The 21,211-nt window shown below is 44.0% G+C and overlaps 1 protein-coding gene across 2 annotated transcripts in view; it reads left to right on the forward strand.

Annotated features, from left to right (window-relative positions):
* Positions 1 to 21,211, forward strand: part of DAAM2 (dishevelled associated activator of morphogenesis 2) — a 245,128-nt gene that overhangs the window by 145,536 nt on the left and 78,381 nt on the right. For both annotated transcript variants that reach the window (XM_074949118.1, XM_074949117.1), the window contains exons 4-6: positions 492 to 566; positions 10,651 to 10,745; positions 19,337 to 19,670. In XM_074949118.1, the coding sequence (XP_074805219.1) occupies positions 492 to 566; positions 10,651 to 10,745; positions 19,337 to 19,670 (504 nt within the window). The remainder of the gene's footprint in view (positions 1 to 491; positions 567 to 10,650; positions 10,746 to 19,336; positions 19,671 to 21,211) is intronic.

The raw sequence follows: 21,211 nt of genomic DNA on the forward strand, positions 1-21,211 counted from the left end.
GCTTAACTTCCTAAGAAGCAGGCATTTGGCCTATTTCCAGACTCTTTGGCTTGGTATTTTTACTCTGTTGTTGGTGAATCTCGTCCATCCAATTAGCAGAAATAATGCAAAATATTTTCTAAAATCTGTAAAATGTAAAACTTGAAAATGTAACTGAGTTATCCCTGAAGGCTCTGTCGTTAGAGTACAAGCTTTGGCAGCATACTGCGAGGAGGGGAGTATTGTTTTTTGGTCACTGAAGGACAACCTTGTCTCAGTCAGTTCTGTAATTCTGTTTTCAGTAATCCTATTTGAAGGGTTCTCTTTTCTTCTCTGCCATCACAAGGATAGCTTTAGCACTATACCTTCAAAGACATTTGTAATAAATTTCATAAAGATGTGTGTGTTATATAAGGAAATAGGACTGTCAAGAATCCCTGATGATTTAAACCAAATGAAAACTATTTATCCTTTAAGCCTGCTCATGAACTTTGTTTAATTTTCTGTTTCAGGAACAAGAAGACCCTAATAAGCTTGCTACCAGCTGGCCGGATTACTATATTGATCGCATCAACTCCATGGCTGCAGTAAGTTACCTCTGCACACGCCAGGAAAGATTTCCCAACAACGGCTGTTTGATTGTGAAACAGTGTCTTAAGGAGAGTAGTGAAAGTCCAATTGCTTGATTCATTTAAAATTGAGCTGGCAAAGGGAGAGGGGTATACTCTGTAGGGAAGAATCTTGCACTGGCAGAGAGATGGATTTGATGAAATGCAGGCCTTTTTCAGGTCTTATTTCTGTGATTCACAGACCTGAAAATGATGAAATTGGATTCTTCACTGGAAACTCCACATTACAGAAATGAGATGTGATGGTGTCGCTGTGGCTTTTGTCTTGCAAATCGACAATGGGTTTTCTCCTGTGTACATGCACATGCGTGCAAGCACACATGTGCATATATATATTCTCTCTCTCTCTCCTCTCTTTAAACAGTGCTTAAAGATGATCTGAAAAGCTTTAAAAACAAATTAAATGTAAATGTTAGCTCCTAATCCAGTAATAAAACATGGCCCTGACCCATGCGTTTAACCAAACTCTGTCCAACACAGAACCTGAAGGGAAGGGCCAAAAATGGCTTTGTCACCTTTGTGTTTCCATGATCTAAAGACCAACTTGGCCCAAGCACAACAGAGATTTCAAGAAAAGTGATATCAAGGATAGGAAAGGCCTCCAAAGCTTTCACTAAACTCAAGGCATGGAAATCAAAGAGATGCAGTGTCAAAACAAAACTGGGAATTTTCAACATGAATGTCATCTCAGTGCGAACATATATGGCTGCAAGAGCTGGAGATCTATTAAAATGTTTGATAGAAAACAAGATACTGTACTTTTTGAAAATAAGTGCCTAAAAAAGCTTATGACATAGGTACCGACTCTGTGGATTCTCCAGGGCTGGAGCACCCACGGGGAAAAAAAAATTAGTGGGCGCTTAGCAACCACCAGGAGCCAGCTCCACTGACCCCTACTGTGCGTGCTTCCCACCCACCAGCAGTCCCACCAATCAACTCCTCCTCCTCCCTCCCAGCACTTCCTGCCTGCTGCAGTCAGCTGTTCTGCAGTGTGCAGGAGGTGCTGGGGGGAGAGGGAGATGGGGCATGCTTGGGAAAGGGGAGTGGAACTGGGCGGGGAAGCGGCAGGGGTGGGAAGAGGTGGGGTGGGAGTGAGGCCTTGGGGGGAAAGGGTGGAGTGGGGGAGGGGGCCTGGGGTTGAGCAGTGGTTAAGCATCCCTGGGGAAAGGAGGAAGCCAGCCCCTGTGGCTTCTGGGTATTGGATGGAGAGAGTTTATCACCAATGAAGAGATCCAGCCAGCAGCTTGTTTCCACCAGAATCAGAAGAAAGTGCTGGATATATTGGTGCAGGTATCCCACATGCCAATGCAGACTCCCACAGGAAGCTGAGATAAAGTGGTGTGAGGAAACAAGGGGACCCAATAGAAACATTAAGAAGAAGCCTTAGCAGGGATGGCAGAACCGTAATCTCAACACCACAGAGCAGATGGAAGCAACAACTAATGGCAGAGGGGGTTGGAAGAGGCTAGTTTCCACCCTGTGCACCAACATTGGCATGGAAGAATGTTGACACAGCAACCTCAGAGTTGCTCTCCGTTACACTGACTGGTAATGGTCCGCTGGGACAGTTAAGCCAGTGGGGGCTTGGTGGAACACAGGCGCTCCAGCTATTCCCCCCCCCCCCCGTGTTGGGCATTTTGAGGAATGGTGATGTAGAGCTGGATTGCCCCGCCCTACTTCCCCCTCCCCATGGGGCCTGGTTAGGCTGGAGGGATGCTCACGGACTAGTACCTTGTTCCATAAGTAGTCATGTTGACTTCAGTGGCATTACTTGCCGACTGATGTGCTACTCAGTGTGAGTAAGGGTGACAAGATTTGGCTCACAGAAAAGACAAATAAGTGAAGAGCTGATAGGCATATATAAAAACATGAATGGTATAGAGAAGGTAAAAACAGCTGTTTCTGTTTACCCTCACTCACAATAGAAGATCAAGGAACATTTTGTGAAATTTGAAAGGCAACAAATGAAAAACTGATAAAGGAAAATGCCCCCACCCGCCCAATGTATAATGAACCTATGGAACTTATGGCCACAATACATTACTGAGGATAAGAATTTAGTGTAACAATGAAATAAAGGGTTAGTCATTTTTATAGATAATCAAAAATCAAGTTATGTGAGACAGGATAAAAAACAGAAACATAGGGCAATGAATATTCAAGCTTCAGGATAAAACTAACCACTTACTGATCGGATCTAGGGAACAACCTCCGTTATCACCATGTTATTCGATAATTGTTTACTGGGGGGTTATACCTTCCTCTGAAGCATCTAGTACTGGCCACTGTGAGAGGCAAGATAATGAGATAGATGGATCACTGGTCTGATCTGGTATGGCCATTCCTGTGTTCTGAAGATTCATAGTCTGTTACTGATTCTGCCTTTGGTTATTTATATGCAAGAGCCATTGATTTCCCTCATCAGTTCTGCATGAATTTAGCTGTTAACATCTTGGGCAGTGTGAGTTGGTGGGTTTTTATCATTATAATTCATTTATAAAAGCTTTTCTGTTCACCTTCATAGCATTGTTATGGGCTGAAAAGTAACTATAAAAATGACATCCTGTTGCACATGTTATAGATTGTTGGTTTCTTCTTGGTAATACATGCGTAGTTTACTGACACAGTCAGTGTTTCACTAGTGCTTCAGAGCCACCCTAGGAAGGTAACGGAAGAGCTGCTTCTTATTCTGTCATAACTCATCAAAAACTACTACCTAACTGCTGATTCCAGAATTTGTTGGTGATGAGGGGTGAAGTGGAAAGAACGCAGATTGATTTTAAGAGAAGAGGCTGAGTTTGCATGATTGGCAAAGATTAGTGTTTTGATGTCTAGACTGAGCAAATTTACCCTAGAAGAGTCATTAAGGGAGAAGAAAAATGGAACGTTACATTGTCACCACACTAAATTCTGCTCCGAGGGCTTGGTCCAAAGCCCTTTGAAGTCATTGGGAGGCTTTCCAATAATTTCAGTGGCTTTGGATCAGTCCCTAAAATTACCCTGGTGTAAATCTGGACTGAATGTGTAACTGATGGTGTTCTAAAGCTGGAGCAGCTTCAGGGACTGAGAGCAGATTTTGGCCTACTTTTTCTGATTTTAACCACATTTTAAGAATGTCAGTAAACACCAGGTTCTGGTAATGCTGTTTTGACATGCCCTGGCCTTAGAATGATTGACAAATTTTCCTTTTCCCTTATGTTTTACCCAATCACTGGAGATATTTAAAGGCTACTTGGGTTAAAATTAATGGGCCTCATTTACCATTTATTTGCTCCAATTTTACGCAGGTTTAGCTCCAGTGATTTGTTTTCAGTAGAGTTACATCACTGTAAAACTGGAGTAGCATAGCAGTGAATCAGGGTGTTTTAAAAGAAATGTCTTCACCTGTGTTAATAGGACCTCTGAGATTCTTAAAATGGAAAGAATTTTTTAAGAGCCCCTTCACTTTCACTGCTAATGCTGCTGTTTTTTTCATTCTCCACCCTGAGTGAAGTGTTAAAATAAATGATTAGTCAGTTTCACTTTGTTTCCAATCCGTATCTAATCAGTTTCACATAGCGGCTCTTCCAGCGTTAGCACGTGCTGAAATATTTAGATTGCAAATACTGCAGGGGAATGTTAAACTTGAAACAAAAATATTATTAGAATTTTAAAAAAACATTAGACATGTTTCTATTTTAAAATGTTATGCCCTGGTTTTTGCAAAACTTAAGTTTTGGACCTACTGTAAATCAATCAGTGTCCCTTTAAACAGCACCTTCATACCTTGTTGCCCCTAATTGCTTAATTATAGGGGCCTATCTTAGATATGGGCTACTCATTGATTAAAATGAGAGCCTGATCCAAAGCCCATTTGAAGTCTGAAAGTCTTTCTATTTACTTCAAAGGCTTTGGATCAGTTTCTGACTCTCCAAGGCCACCGCGTTCAATGATAGTGTTACCAGAAGGCCTTGTAATTTGGTGACTCTTGGAATGCTGGGCATTCCGAACAATAGATCAATATGTTAGGGAGCACTCTGTTCACTGGACTAGAGGTCGCAGCTTTCTCTTTCAGCTAAACAACCTGGACGCTTTGGGCCCAATTCTGTTCTCTAGTTGAAAGTTCATACTCAGAGTAGTTATCAGTGGTTTACTGTCAAACTGGAAGGATGTATTTAGTGGGATCCAGCAGGGAATCTGTCTCGAGTCAGTACTATTAAATATTTTGATTAATGATAATGGAGTAGAGAGTATGCAATCCCCCCTGGCTTGGTGTCGTCTGCAAATTTTATAAGCAAACGCTTTGGAGGATAGAATTAGAATTCACAAAAGCTTGACAAATTGGAGAATTGGTCTGAAATCAACGAGATGAAATTCAACAAAGACAAGTGCAAAATGCTTCACTTAAAAAGGAAAAATCAAATGCGCAAATGCACAATGGGAAATAACTGGCTAGGTGGTAGTATTGCCGAAAAGAATCTGGGGGTTATAGTGGATCACAAATTGAATATGAGACAACAGTGCACAGTTGTGAAAAAGGCAATATCAGTCATGGGCTTATTAACTGGAGTGTCCTATGTAAGACACAGGAGGTAATTGTCCTGCTCTACTCAGCACTGGTGAGGCCTCAGCTGGAGTACTGTATTCAGTTTGGAGTGCCATGCTTTAAGAAAGATGTGGACAAATTGGACAGTCTAGAGGACAGCAACAAAAATGATAAAAGGTCAAGAAAGCCTGACCTATGAAGAAAGGTTTAAAAAAAAACTCTGGCATGCTTAGGGTGAAGAAAAGAAGACTGAGGGGACCTGATAACTGTCTTCAAAGATGTTAAGGGCTGTTATAAAGAAGACTGTTGTTGATCTCCATGTCCACTGAAAGTAGGACAAGAACTAATTGGCTTAATTTGCAGCAAAGGAGCTTTGTTAGATATTAACGCACACTTTCTACCTCTAAGGGTAGTTGAGTTCTGGAATAGGCTTTCAAGGGACGTTGAATCCCCATCATTGGAGGTTTTTAAGGACAGGTTAGACAACCATCTGTCAGGCATGGTCTAGGTCAGGGGTGGGCAAACTATGGCCCGTGGGCTGCATCCAGCCTACCAGCTGTTTTAATCCGGCCCTCAAGCTCCCACTGGGGAGTGGGGTCTGGAGCTTTCCCTGTTCCGGTGCTCCAGCTGGGGAGCAGGGTCGGGGGCTACTCTGCTTGGCTCCCAGAAGCAGCGGCATATCCCCCCTCCAGCTCCTATGCATAGGGGTAGCCAGGGGGCTCTGCATGCTGCCCCTGCCCCAAGCGTCGCCCCCACAGCTCCCATTAGCCCGGAACTGTGGCCAATGGGAGCTGCAGGGGCAGCACCTGCGGACGGGGCAGCATGCAGCAAAGCCACCTGGCTGTGCCTCCGTGTAGGAGCTGGATGGAGGGACATGCCGTTGCTTCTGGGAGATGCTTGAGGTAAGCGCTACCCAGAGCCTGCACCCCTGAGGCACATCCCCCTCCCCCGTGCCCCTGCCCCAGCCCTAATCCCCCTCCCACCCTCTGAACCCCTCAGTCCTAGCCTATAGCACGCTCCTGCACCCCAAACCCCTCCCAGCCTAACCCCAGAGTCTGCACGCCTAGCCTGAGCCCTCACCCTCCACTCCATCCCCCTCATGCCCCAGCCCAGAGCTTCCTCTTGCACTCTGAACGCCTCATTTCTGGCCCCATCCCAGAGCCCTTACCCCCTCCCGCAACCCAACCCCAATTTGGCCTGCCATACAATTTCCATACCCAGATGTGGCCCTCAGGCCAAAAAGTTTGCCCACCCCTTGTCTAGGTTTACTTGGTGCTATTTCAGTGGGGAAGCTTGGACTTGATGACCTCTCAAGACCCCTTCCAGACCAACATTTCTATGATTCTCTCACCCAGTTTTATACTGTTTACGTCCATATAACTTCATTGATTTGCACCAGCATGGGTGAGAGTAGAATAAGGCCCCTGCTATACCTGTCATGCCCCCTGTTATAACTGAGTGAGCTGTCCTTCAGATCATCCATTGGAAGGATGATACCAACTAGTTCACAAATGGAATAGCTCATGCATCAATCCCTGGAAGAAAGGGAGCTAACTATTGACGCTACCTAACTTAGAATTGTGCCCTTCATTTCCACACCTGTAATTTTGTGCCTGTAAATCCAGTAACTTGACATCTAGTGCCACAAATCATACCAGTGATTATCTGCAGACACAAAATCATACACCGTTCTAAATATCAGGGTCCTCATCTCAGCTGATTCATCAAGTCATGAAACTTCTCTTTGTAGGATATAGCAGCTGCCCTATTTCTATCACATGTCAAGAGACTTGTCTTTTTCTCTGTGATAGTGTCTGCTTGGCATCCTCAATAAATGCAATCCCCAGTTTACGGGGGAGAAGGAAGGTTACTTTTGACACCACCATGTTGCTTTTATGATCTTGGCTATGTTTGCACTTGTACAGAAGGGCGTGCTGGTGAACAGTAGCTGCACATACAGCTCTTTGGAGCGATAGCATGAGATGGGGTCAAGATTAATAAATACAGCTGTTACCAGGCCCTTTTCTCTGGCTCAGAAATCATTTGCTCAGGGCAAAACAGCTTCATAGGGACATAAAAGAAAATGTCTTTTAGCAGAATCTAACAGGTGGAGGATGACTCCATCTCCCATTTGGTTCATGCTGCTCTAAACCATTGTTTGCTTAGAGCATCTTACGTTTGTTTGGTTTTTTAAAATCTGTAATGGAGAATTTCTGCTCTTGGATCATCCCTAATCCAGTTCCAGAGATGTTATGGCAGCTTGAATTCTACCTGAGCTCATTTCTTTGAAGAAATGTTTTTAAAGGGATATTGCCCAGATACTAGTCACATTAATAACAATAAATGGCCATACTCTAATTATGACATAGGGCCTGATTTTGATCCACTTGTTTAAATCGGAAGTAATTTCACTGAACTCAGCTGAGTAACAAGTTGTAAAAATGGTACAGGTGGGATCAAAATAAGGAACTTGGACCATAACTGTAAAATTCTGAAAATCCAGTTTGTGCTTTTTTTAGTACTGTTTCTGCTACTTATTTCCTTTATTCCATCTGACTCCGCTTGGCAAATGAAACTAGGCAGGCCAGTTCATTTTCCGCTTCTAGTCAGTTTTGCTTTCTGGCTCTTATGCACTAGCATTATGCTGCTGTGTTTGGATTTCTAGTATTTCAGGGCACTGGATTTCTAGTATTTCAGGGCACAGGAGGAGGGGGAGTTTTTTCCCTTGGATTTTAAACAAAATACAAAATTTAAATTAAAATATTTCTATTCACACTGAGCCAAATTTCCAAAAGCAGTCTTTAAGATTGCCTGTCATTTTGAAAACACAATTCCTTGTATATAGTTTTTTCCACATATGTGCAGTCTGACTAATCCGTGCAGTCTGACTAATCCATGCAGACCGGGTAGCTGGATGTCAGATTTCCCTGATGCATTCAAATCAACAGTTCTGAACATGCAAAAATTTACTGGTGAAAAATAGTATGTATGTAATTGTGCATGGAGTATCTCAGGCTGGTTGAAGCCCCTGCAATAGTTTGCTCCTCCTTTTTGTCTGTGGAACAAAATTAACTTACACGGAGTCCTAAACTAGGCCAACATTATCCCTTTAATGCAGTTTTTAGTTCAGAAAAACTATTTTCCAACCAAACATAACTATGAAATGTAGCCACAAACAGTGATCCCCACACACAACAGTTTCCCGTCCCTCTCTCCTAGTGGTGATCCTGTTTTCTGTAACTTTCACACTGTAATTTCATGATGTGGACATGTGACCCTTCTGTCATTAGAGGAGGCACAGGGAGTCGTGTTCCTGGCCGTGAGAAGTGAAGGGCTCTTGGCTGCTCATAGCTTCCAGAAAGGATTTTTCTGTAATTAACCATCTGCTGCAAAAGCAGGATTACTTATGTTTGTTTCCCTTGGAAACAGACTGTCTCCACTCTCAACAAAATACCTTTGAACACCCTCCTGCCATCCATGTGCCTCCCTCCAACAATGGGTCAGAGGAGAAAGTAAGCTATTGTAAAAATGGGAGCCTTTCAAAGGAACGTTTATGGGCCAAGAAAAGTTGACCGTATGGGCCCTCACCCAAGGAACTACAAATCAAGCACCAAAACCCGCCTCAGGAATCTGCAATTGAGATTCCACAATGCGTTTTCATGGTTTCTATTTATTTTTTTGAAGAGGGGATTGTATATGGCTTGGCTCAAGTGTTTCAGTATATGTTTCTGGCTGTTGGGGATGCTGGCAGAAGATAAAACAACATCAGCTCATTTTCCATCAGTAGCACTCTGTCATTCGATTAGGGCAGGAAATATCTCACTCCGTTAGTGAGTGAATTTGACTTTAGCGTGGATCAGAGAGAGGACCCCTAGAGTTAAATACAGCTCCCTGTACCATCTGTGTAGCATAAAACAGCCACGGCTCTTAGCCAAGTGACCACCCTCAGGATTTGACATGCGTTGACACCACATGGTTTGCAACACAGAAGGGTTTGGGGAAGAACGGGAGGGAGAGAGTTAAGAGATGTTCCAGTGAAAGGAGGATTTTCTTCGGGACTTCCTTGCTGAACCATTACCATAAAGACACTAGTATTCTGTTGTAATGGGTCATTTATTGTAGGTGCTGGATAGTATTTGTTTAATCAAGGTATTTATTCAAGAAGAGTCTGAGTTGAGAGCTGAGGTTCTCCTAGTCTTAACTTTGTTTTGTGAAACCCCATGGTACCCCTGTCAATAAGCTAGGAATGATCATCCATCTTCTACAATTAGGGAAGCTGAGGCAGAGAAAGACATAGGCCAAAATGTTCAAATGTAGTGGCTTGATTCTCAGAAGTGCTGAGCTCTAAACAAATCCAATTGACTTCACTGAGACCTATGTATGCTTAGCATCTCTGAACATCAGGCTACCCATTTCAAGTGTCTGATTCTGAATTTAGATGTCTAGAATTGTGCCTCCAAGTTTGAAAACGTGGGTTTCATTGACTTGCTCAAGGTCATATAGCAAGTCAGGGAAGAGCTGGGTGGGACTAGATCAGGAGAACTGGCCTTTGGGCTGGACACCCAAAAAATGGTGCCACCCAGAATTAGTGAATACAACTGAAAATGTAGGTCTTAACCTCTTTGTACCTTGGTGTCCCTGTCTGAAAAATTGGAACAGCAATAGAATCATAGAAGATTAGGGTTGGAAGAGACGTCAGGAGGTCATCTAGTCCAACCCCAACAAAATCATCCCAACCAGGGCTTTGTCAAGCTGGGCCTTAAAAACCTCTATGGATGGAGATTCCACCACCTCCCTAGGTAACCCCTTCCAGTGCTTCAGCACCCTCCTAGTGAAATAGTTTTCCCTAAAATCCAACCTAGACCTCCCCCACTGCAGCTTGAGAACATTGCTTCTTGTTCAGTCATCTGCCTCTACTGAGAACAGCCGAGCTCCATCCTCTTTGGAACCCCCCTTCAGGTAGTTGAAGGCTGCTATCAAATCCCCCCCCTTACTCTTCTCTTCTGCAGACTAAATAAGGCCAGTTCCCTCAACCTCTCCTCGTAAGTCATGTGCCTCGTCATTTTCATTGCCCTATGCTGGACTATCTCCAATTTGTCCACACCCTTTCTGTAGTGGGGGGCCCAAAACGGGACGCAATACACAAGATGTGGACTCACCAGTGCCGTATAGAGGGGAAAAATCACTTCCCTCGAATACCTGCCTGTTAGGAATGTTGAGACTTAAATTGTTTGTTCAGACATATTGCAGTGAACATCCCAGATAAGAGACAGGAACATTATTTTGTGAGGGCATCTGTGACTTCCTCTGGTAATCTGAGAACACTGGGTTATACTCTATTGCCAGTCCACAGGAATAGAAGCAGCCTCAGCTGGACTCAGCTTAGAGCAAGCACCTCTAAGTGATTTGGTAGAATATTTCTTATTGATGACCTCTGGGCTGTCTAGCAGTCTGTTTTCTCTGACCTTCCATCAGGCAGCCCTGGCTTTTGTAACTATCGCTCTGCTTTCCAAACAGATGCAGACTCTGTATGCTTTTGATGAAGAAGAAACAGAAATGAGGAATAAAATAGTTGAAGACTTGAAAACAGCTCTGCGGACTCAACCCATGAGGTAATTGTTGTTCATCTTCTCTTTCACTCACTCTTTCACAAGGCTATATATGACACACGAAACGGTGGTAGTGAGAGAACCTTCAGCTGCGGATCGCAGGCAGGTAACCAATTGTTTCAAAGAAAGCTGCCTTTGGTAGCTCATAATTTTGATAGAGAACCTTACAAACCTTCACCTCTATACACTCCAGGTGTATGTGTGGAGTTATGAATGTGCCTCCAGGAAAGCATAAGACAAGTTGCATTGTTAGAAACCTGAAGAAGGTCTTTGAAGATAGAGGTGAAAATTGTGGTTAATCAGATTCTAGACCACATGGCCTGTAGTACCCTGCGTATATTAGCGAATTAAGGATGGCATGTCAGTCTTAACTCTCGAACTTTGTTGGATTCAAATATCCCTTATCTGGAGCAACTCAAAATGCTAAGTATGAAATATCCAAGTCATCTGACATGCACCTGATGTGGGGTTTTGTTTTTGTGATGCATGTAGCTATGAGAATGTAGCAAGATGTTTGATTATACGATGGGTTTGTCTGTGGTGGCAGAGGACTCTGATCTAGGGAGGTCCCTTGTAGGCCTGTATTCTTATGTTGGGTTTTTTGTTTGTTTTCTGTATAATTGTGTACTGCACCTTCAAAAATCTAAGGTCCCCTTTTGTTTGCTGGGTGCAGCAATAATGAATAATTACAAGCTGTAATTATAATTACTTTAGAGACTCTTTACATTGGAAAGCGCAGTGTACAGAAAACAGAACCATAACAGGTGGTATAACCATAAAACCATAACCATAACAGATCTCAGGAAGCAGAGTGGATTGGTCAAAAAGTTCATGAACATTTCACATAGGCCTGAGCTTGACTGATGTATCTGCATCGAAACCATGCAGAAGTCAGTTTCCTGGGGCTTCAATACATACCCTGGTGAAGTGTGACAGTTCCATGATGAGTTCTGAAGCCAAAGCTCCAAGTGACACCAAGAGAGGAACCACAAAGGTACTAACTCCCGCTGAAATCATCCACCTTTCTGAATGCCACCTCTAAGAGAGTTGGGAACCCAGGTAGATGGCAATTGAGAAGAATCTCTTCCTCACATGTTCCTGCAAAGCCAAAAGGTTGAGCTTTGCTCGTCTGTGCCCTTCATGTTATCGCAAGTTTTTTGTGAACATGAATTATAAAGACGTGTGGATTTAGTAAAGGGTCAAATCGAATGTGATCAGTGCAGTTACACCAGCGATAATTCTGGAGCATGTTCCAATTAACCAAATCAAGCAGCTGGGAGCAATGATTGAAATAGAGGTTGTTTTTTCCCTTTATGCAGAGAGTTGTACAGCTGGCTGGGTGGTGCATGTGCGTGCATGCACAGCTTCCTTGAAAGCATCAGGTGTTAGCCTCTGTGGGAGGCAGGATGGAGTCATTGATGGACCAATAGCCTGAGTCATTATGGCAAATCCTAAATAGTCTTAACTATAACAGGAAGTCAGTCCTCCCTTGTCAGGATTTGTTTTCTTCCTCCCTCCATGCGGGAAAGCATAGTCCACTCAAAGCTCCTGAAAATGGGAGAGCACAAAAAAGGTGCCTTGTTTGCCATGTCGTCCATAAATCTTTGAGTCCCGCCCCTCAAACACTCTAATAATCTGCTGTGTATGTCAAGTGGGGGCAGTGTGAGAAAGCAGCTAATGCCACGTTATCTCAGGAAAAATCCTGAGTGGGAACTATGTTAATCTGAGCAGAAAGAACCCGCTGTTCTTTGCTTTGCTTGATACAGGCTCCATTAAGAATCCACTAGGGTGCTAGCTGCCCGCTTTCCAGGAGCGAAAACAGCTTTTATTATGACGCTTGTTCTCTGTTCTGCAGGGATGTGAAGGGAACATCTAAAAAGCAGACTTGCCTGTGCAGCCTTCCTACAAGGCCCCTCTCTTGAAACAGCTTGATGATTCTGAGTGCTTCGTGGCACGCTGGGAACTCTGGATTCAGGTTTCAATCCCTCAAACTTTGGAGTTTTTTGGATCCAGGGTTTTATTTTGGCCCATTAGAGAGAGAGAGGGAGGGAGGGTCCACTTGCCAAGTCCAGAGCTGGCTCTAGTTTTGGAATCAAGTTCAGGAATGTTCAGGTCTGGGATTTTGGTTTGGGACCCTCTCTAATTATAACTGGAGTAGGGACACCAGCAGATAGGAGGAGGCTTCAGATCTGAGATTTAGGAAAGTGAATCTGGATATTGTGATTTGGGCCTATCTTGACTATAAGCCAGACAGGAACACTGACAAATCTAATGCTCCAGGGTACTCAGGGTTTTTCCCAAGTATAGCCACCAATTAGAACTGGTGAAACATCTCCCAGAACATCTATTTGTGTTGCGCTCTGAACGTAAAGGAACTTCTATGCACTCGCATCTTCTTTTTGAGGCAGCAAGCAAATGCAAATGGCCTGTCACTTTAGCCTTTGGTCTTCCTCAGGCTGGGTGAGTGCATGCTCAGGTACTGGATGAGCATGGAGCTTTTAAGTGGAGAAGGGAGACTAACTTATTGACCTGCTGGAATGTTGTTCTCATACTTGTTCACGATTTGAATCCATATTCAGCCCCTTGCAATCTGACTTCATCTACTGTAACCCAAAATCCTTTGTGGCAGTTTTGACAGAACTTCGTAGAAAGTGCTGTACTGTGACATACAGCAGCTCCTCTGTGGTGAGTTTCAGGACAGTGTAGTTGAAAGTGGTGAAATGATTTGGAGGATGTTGTTGGCATCTGAGGACAACCTGCTTGCAAGTGACCATCTAATCTTGACTACCTGTATTCTATTCACACAGCAAAGAACACAATGCAATGGAAACTGACTTCAAGGATAAACAGGAAACATGGCAGCTTGCCACAACTTCCCCACTCTTAAGCCAGGTGCCGGTGGTTCAACCCACATGTCAATAGCTGCTATGATAGAATGTAATCAATCCTTTGCATTGGTGCAGACCTATTTTGGGGTGTATTCAGTGAAATTGACAGACTTTCATCATGTCAATTGAGTACATTCATGGCAGCAAGCTGTGGAGTGAGGCATCTCCATGGACTTGAGTGTCCAGCTCAAACATATATTCACAGCCACCAATGAGGTTCCTTCTATCCTTCTAGAAGGCCTTTCCAATAAGATCCCACTCCCCAATCTCCTGGGGGGGGGATGTGAGTGGGCTAAAGGAAGTGTCTTCAGCCAAAGATCAGATTTTCAGGGCTTTCTCAACCAGTCTTGTGCTGCTTCAGCTGGGTCTCTCAACAGGCATTCATTTAATTTGTTTATAATAATGAGCATCTGCACCAGCATCAATGAACTGTCACTTAAAGCGTTCCCTCTTAAATCGCTGATGGGGCTTGAACCTTGTTTCCCATAGTTAAGCAAAACCAAATTTTGAGTTAAATCAGTGTCTGAACTAATCTCCAATGACTCAATTTGTTAGCTGCCAAATGGGCCTTCTGCCAATGGCCGATCAGCAACCCAATTCCTTCTTTGATGAAAAGGATGCAGGGGTGGGGGAGCCACAGCTACATCAGATCCCTTCTGTAAGCAGCTTTGTACATAGGTCTTCAAGGTACCAGTCTTTTTAGTTGAATTTGGACATGAATCCCATTTTCCAGGCCGCTTCTTTTCATTAGATGCCTGACCAACATGGCAAATGAAAATCGAAACTTGTATCAAATGGACTGAACAGAATCTTCCTGCAGAGGGCACAAGATACTAATGGGGTGCCTTGGTTGCTTACCCATAGGCATCTCTATAAGAGGAGTCACTGAACCAAGTGTCCCCATCTGGATATGTACTTTATAATACTGGTAGAACGGAGTCCCTTTAACTGGTGTGACAGGGTCAGGCCAGATGGCTACAGGAGAGTGTTAGAAAGCAGATGGATTAGTCCCAGATTAAGCAGGTCCATTTTCCCTGGGTAAGGTAATGGGCAGTTCCAGAACAAGAAGGAACTTGCTGGAAAAATTCAGGCAGGCAGGCTAATTAGGACACCTGGAGCCAATTAAGAAGCCGCTAGAATCAATTAGGGCAGGCTGGCTAATCAGGGCATCTGAGTTTAAAAAGGACCTCACTTCAGTTTGTGGTGTGTGCGCAAGGACCTGGGAGCAAGAGGCACTAGGAGCAGAGAGAGATGGTGTACTGCTGAAGGACTGAGGAGTACAAGCATTATCAGACATCAGGAAGAAGGTCCTGTGGTGAGAATAAAAGTGTTGGGAGGAGGCCATGGGGAAGTAGCCCAGGGAGTTGTAGCTGTCGCACAGCTGTTCCAGGAGGCACTCTAGACTGCTGCATTCCACAGGGCCCTGGTCTGGAACCTGGAGTAGAGGGCTGGCCCGGCTTCCCCCCAAACCTCCCAACTCCTGATCAGACACAGGAGGAGTTGACCTGGACTGTGGGTTCCACCAGAGGGGAAGGTCTCTGGGCTGTTCCCCAACCCACATGGTGGATCAGCAGAGACTGCGGGGGTTGTTTTTCTTCCTTTTTCCCGTCCTGGCCAGTGATGAGGTTAGCTGAGTGAATGGCAGGTTTAAGTCACTAATAAAAGTGGCCAAACTGAGGGCTGCCATGAATCTCTGAGGCAAGCAAATCCGCCAATAAGCGCAGGACCCACCAAGGCAGAGGAGGAACTTTGTCACAATGGTATACCCATCTGTAAAGTTTGAAATGAAACACACCTGCATCTCAGGTATCTTTTGTGAAGCTTAATTCATTAAAGCACTCTGCTTTTAGATGAAAGTGCAATAGACATTCCATTTATAATAAACCAGTGTGTCGGTCTCAGTGCTCAGGAGCAGCCCTACAATAATAAATAAGTGCATGGATCTCAGTAGCAGCTGTATAAAAATAAGCCATTCCATGGATCCCAGTGCTCAGGAATAATCGTTACATTCAGGAAAATATGTATTGTAAGGAAATGGATTTTAATTTAAAGTTCCTCAAAGGTTATTACTAGAATCGGTGAGAGAAAAGCTTTGCTCTTCATATTTCAGCACTTGAATATGGAAGTGCAGCCGCACAGTGAAAATGAAAGTTGATGAGGGGCACGAGAAGTTAACCCACCTTTTTGGAATCTCGGGAGAGTTTTGGCTCAAGTTTGAGGGGAAAGGGAGAAGGATCTTATTTAATCTGAATTACCAGCAATAAATGTCATCACTCTTCTGCCCTGTTCCAATGCTATTTTACCCTGTCTTAAAATAAATGAAGGTCGGGTTCTCTTTATTTTGGCTTGGTTTAGCCACATCTCACTCCTGTGTACTTTAGCTGGTCACTAATCTATCCAGCAAATGCAGCCTATTCTGCTTTGAATTTCAGGCAGGGCAGAGGTCCAAGGTTCGTCAGGGTTGTGCATGCCTCCTGATCCAAAGGCCACTGCTGCAGCTAGCCTGGGAAACATCGCCTTGACTGTCAGTAGGGTGGGAACATCCTGCCCTCCCCCCATGCCCTGTCCCCTCCCGCCCCCCCGGTTTATGTTTTTTCCATCTTTCCCAAGCTGTGTCATTTCTCACAGTGAGCCTGCAGCACAATCTGTACAGGGATAGGTCAGAGAATAAGACAAGCAGTGGGGAAAATCACTGCCACATAGGCCTTGTCTACATTAGGATGAGAGTTTTGTTGTTAGGCTGTGTTCGCTAATATTCAAATTAACATGTTTTAAAACCCTAATGTAGAACCCTGTTTTTTAACATGAGTTACGCTGGTCAAGATAAAGCCTGCAGGGAGCCTACGGTTTAATTCAACCAATCTGGCACCTATTTAAAGCACACGCTGCCTTGTCTATGCTGGAACTTTAGAATGTGTTACACAAGACACGTTAACAAACACGTTCTGACATCACACCTTTACATCTCCATCCAAAACAAGGCCCTCATGTACAACATATGAAGCACGTGGGAGGCTAATTTTGCACACACGTAACACAATGATGAAGGTACTCTTCCCTAGAAATGCGACTGCACGCCTCGTACATGCACAAGCGTGTGTGTGCATGCGCCTATGTGTACACAGATGCACAAAAACACTAAGCAAACATTATGATGTCAATGGCATTCAGCTTAGGAGCTGAATTCTCCCATCTGTCTCACACCCATGTGGACCACATAAAAATACAATGAGAATGACATTTAGTTCATGAGCTGGACTCACTCACACTCACACTGTATAGCTTTTCCTGATGACAGGGCACTGAGTGTTTTCAAAAGAGAAGGTGACGATCATAGCTTCATCCTACATCTGATGTCAGCTGAGATTGGGAGGTAGTCCAGTTTACTTCCTATTGAGTAACAGAGATTAGTGTTTTGCTCTCTGGACCAGATAGGATACAGGAAAATCCCAACATTGTTTGAAACTTCGTCGTTAATCAAGGTCTATGACATCAGTCTCTTTCCTGCACCTACCCTTCTGCTGGAGTGACCTCACCCTAGAAATCCTAGCAACGTTTCTCTGCCATTAGATTTATTTGGGTATTGTGCTTGTGAGACTGTCTCTGTGCCTTTCACAAATGATTTGTCACCTGGTCTTCAGAGCTGGGCTGGCAGAGGTACATGAAAGTCACAGTGACTTGTATGTCTTTCACCAATAGCCAGTGCTCCATCTGGAAGTGGAATTCAGAAACCCTTGACTGACCAGGCTCTGAGTGATTTTCTTGAACCACTGGAGAATGCTTTGTCCCCAGGACGGTGTCAGTCTTATCCTTCCCTTAGCCCTGGAGCTATGAGGATGGCAATGCTTTTGCTGCTCGGTTTTGGTAATGAGTTTGGCAAGCCCTTGGATTCACAAAGGAACTTGGCAAGAGTCACCATGAACAAATAGATCTGAAGTAAATGTTAGGACTCAGAGCTGATAATGTGTGTTGTAACATCCTATTCAGGCTAGAACATGGAGAAAATTTCAGGCCTTTCTGGGCCACAGCTGGCGAAACATCTAAAAGTGATCATTTCATGGCCATCTGCTAGTCTGCACAAAATAATTTTGGTCTCAGTCCAATTCTCAGTGGACACATGCATGACAGACACAGCACCACCACAGTTGGCCATGACTGCCTAAATTGCAGTCTTGGCAGAGAGGCCAGCAACCAAATGGGTCACAGACCCTGAACTACCCGTTAGTTTTCTTGCAAAGAGTTAGAATAACAAAAAAGGGTGTTTGGTATCTTACTGAATTCCTGGTGCACTCTGTGTGGTCCTTCCATCTACCTGAGGGGAGAGGGGCTTCTGTTCCCGTGGCTCGTATAGATAAAGAGGTAGGATGGTACACCCAAAAGACAAGTAATTTGTGATCAGAGCAGTGTGAAACTTGGCAGTTTTGCTGAGCTGAGTTATGAAATCCCTCTTCTGATTGTTGGTGCATGTGTGTTTGGCCCCTTCTAAAATTTGCTTTGAAGTTCAGGTCTGAACAAACCTCAGAGCAAAACTCATCTGAAACCACCAGATTTTGCCTGGTTTCTGCTCAGAACTGTTGGTCCAAGTAAGCTGAAGGTTGGCAAACTGTCTAGTGTATCTGGCCCAACTTTCAGGTGGGCCATGAAATTTCCTGTGTGGTAAAGTGGAGTACCAACCAAAGGACTGGCTGACATATTTCTAATGTAATTGTATACTAATACATAACTGAGGCTCAGGCGTGTTCTTGTGCACAGAGACGAGAACAGAAAGCAATGACACACACGCTTGGAACCGCTCAATGTTCACAAGTTGGACAGGGAACTGGATGGGATCCTGTTCACTTCACTTTGCATAGGACCCCAAAATCTTAAGCCTACTGAAAACTCTCAGTGAAATTCAGCTAAAACCAATTGGGTGAATGTGTTCCCAGTATTGTTGCACTGACTTCAGTGGACTCCGTTAACTTCAGTGGATTAATTCCAGGGATGAACTGACCCATTGTGTTTTTATCTTTGGTTTGAATGAAACTATAGACCCTTCCTTGGGCTTTTTCTATGTTGTATCCATCCAGATTGGTGCACGATCTTTATCTGAAACCAGACACATTTTGCCTGGTTTCATAATGAAAGTTTGACACACAACCCTAGTGATTGGAAGTGACCTCAAACTTGGAATAAAACGGTGTTGGAACATGCTGTTCCTTCTGCAAATTCACTGCCTACATATCTAGTCTATTTGTGTCCTCATGCCAGACCCTGATGGTATCCATGGTGGCCATTGAGTCTGCTCCCTCCTTAAGAACATCTCTCCTGCCAGCAGAGATCCTACAAGCCATTTTGGGAGTTTTGCCTGATCCAGGGTTGTAGGTGTAGGCCCTATAGATTTGCCAGTATGTAGGAAACTTTTCACCGGCCATTGAAATGCAGCAGCCATTGTGGTTGAATGTGGTAGTTATTATACAGTAACACTGTCCAAGCACATAGGACAGGGGAAACAAAAGGTGGGATTCGAAGCAGACACAATGTAATTACCTAAATTGGAAAATGACGTGACAAGAAGACTGACCGTCTGTGGCATGTTGCCTGGAATCATCTGGAGTTCTTTAGGCTACTGACTGCTCTGTTCTTAGCGTCATAGTTCCATAGTCTATTAATTTGATGCCTATTGTACAGTTTGCCTTAATTCTGTTTTTCTCCCTTTCCCTTCAGGTTTGTGACCAGGTTTATTGAGCTGGATGGCCTGACCTGTTTGTTGAACTTCCTGAAGAGCATGGACTATGAGACCTCAGAGAGCCGCATACACACATCCGTTATAGGGTGTATTAAGGCACTGATGAACAATTCCCAGGGACGGGCACATGTCCTGGCCCATCCAGAAAGTATCAATATCATCTCCCAGAGCTTACGGACTGAGAACATCAAGACCAAGATCGCTGTGCTGGAGATCCTCGGGGCTGTCTGCCTGGTGCCGGATGGCCATAAGAAGGTCCTACAGGCCATGCTTCACTACCAGGTCTATGCTGCAGAGAGGACAAGATTCCAGGTATAAACACTCAGCCAACAATGCACAGCACAGTGCATCTTGAAAAGGGTGGTTTGTACTTATACACAGTGTATAAAGTCCATTTTCCTCACCTGGACTTTGGATCAACCAAAGTAGTGTCAACTCCCCACATAGATTATTTGTCATTCACGTTCTACAGCCAGTCACTGCTATCCATGCTGATTTAAAGCTACTGTGCTTTACCTTAAAACAGAGTCTTGCTGTATTAATGAAAGAATTTCAGTAATCTCGCACTCTAACCTAGACTGATATCATCTATTGGGTGCCTGATACCATACTGTTTAAGTGCCAATAGATAAAGGCCCCAGGAGCTTCTGTAGTGCTTTTAAGGTCAATTCTGTCATAATGCAGAAAGTATGGAGTAAATGGTCTATAATTAAAGCCATTAATAAGCCAACACTTGCCAGTTGTTACCCCACAGTTAGCACAGATATTTCCTGTTCTAAGTATAGAGGTAAAACTCAAAGATAGATCACTGACTTTCTGGTTGTGAGGATTATAAACTGATGCTATGACCTGCCTCTTCCTAATGAAACAACCATCCTGATGAGGAGAAACCTTGTGAGCTGCTGTGTTAAGCCACGGTTCTTAAACATGTTGGCACTGTACTAGTTTACCATTCTTATAGTACAACCCTATATTCCTTCCATGGGTGAAGTTTCCATTGGGTTTTGCGTGGGTACTGTAAGGAGGGTAATATACAATTAGGTCCTAGAACCTTGTTTACATCAGCCATTGCCCCGACCTCCCATTTCAGTTTGTGCATAGTCTAAGCTTCAGTGGATCTTAGGCTGCTCTAAATTTGAGATTGTAAAAGTAGTTCAAGCTCCGTGGAAGTTTGCAGCATGCACAGCTGAGTGGGAAGTGGTCACTGGTCACCAACAGCAGCTCATGTGGTTGTTTCTCATCAAGGTGAGTCCCAGTACAGAGGGTCAGGGAGTCAAGTGGCTTACTGCCCAGGTTACACGACTAGGATTCAGGAGACCTGGGTTCTATTTCCCAGCTTTGACGCTGACCTACTCTCTGACTTTGGCCAAAATGCTTCATCTCTCTGTGCTTCTGTTTCCCCATCCACCCTTTTTCTTGTCTATTTAGATTATAAGCTACTCTATGCATTCTCTGTCTCACTATGTATTTGTACAGAGCTTAGCATGCTGGGGCCTTGATCTCAGTTGCAGTCTGTGTTAACTCAACCATAATGACAATAGGGAGCTGGGGAGACTAAGACTTCAGCCACAAAAGACTAACGTACCAGTAAGAGGTTGGGAATCACTGATCCAAAGGATGGAGTTGGGGAATGGAAGCCAAACCAGAGAGTGTACAATGGTTAGTGTACTGTAGTCTGCACGTAAGAAAGAGAGGACAACCTTAAATCTTGCTTGTTTTCTGGTCATTAGCTTAACTGAGGAAGCCTTTCTGAAGCTTGAGGTTGTTTACACTGGAGGCGCTTTGGGGTGACCTCGCGTGTTTGGCAGTAATTCACAGCCCCAGCAACTTTCAATCAGATTTTAATTCTTTGT

This window comes from Natator depressus, chromosome 3 (genome assembly GCF_965152275.1).
Source record: "Natator depressus isolate rNatDep1 chromosome 3, rNatDep2.hap1, whole genome shotgun sequence".
NCBI lineage: Eukaryota > Metazoa > Chordata > Testudines > Cheloniidae > Natator > Natator depressus.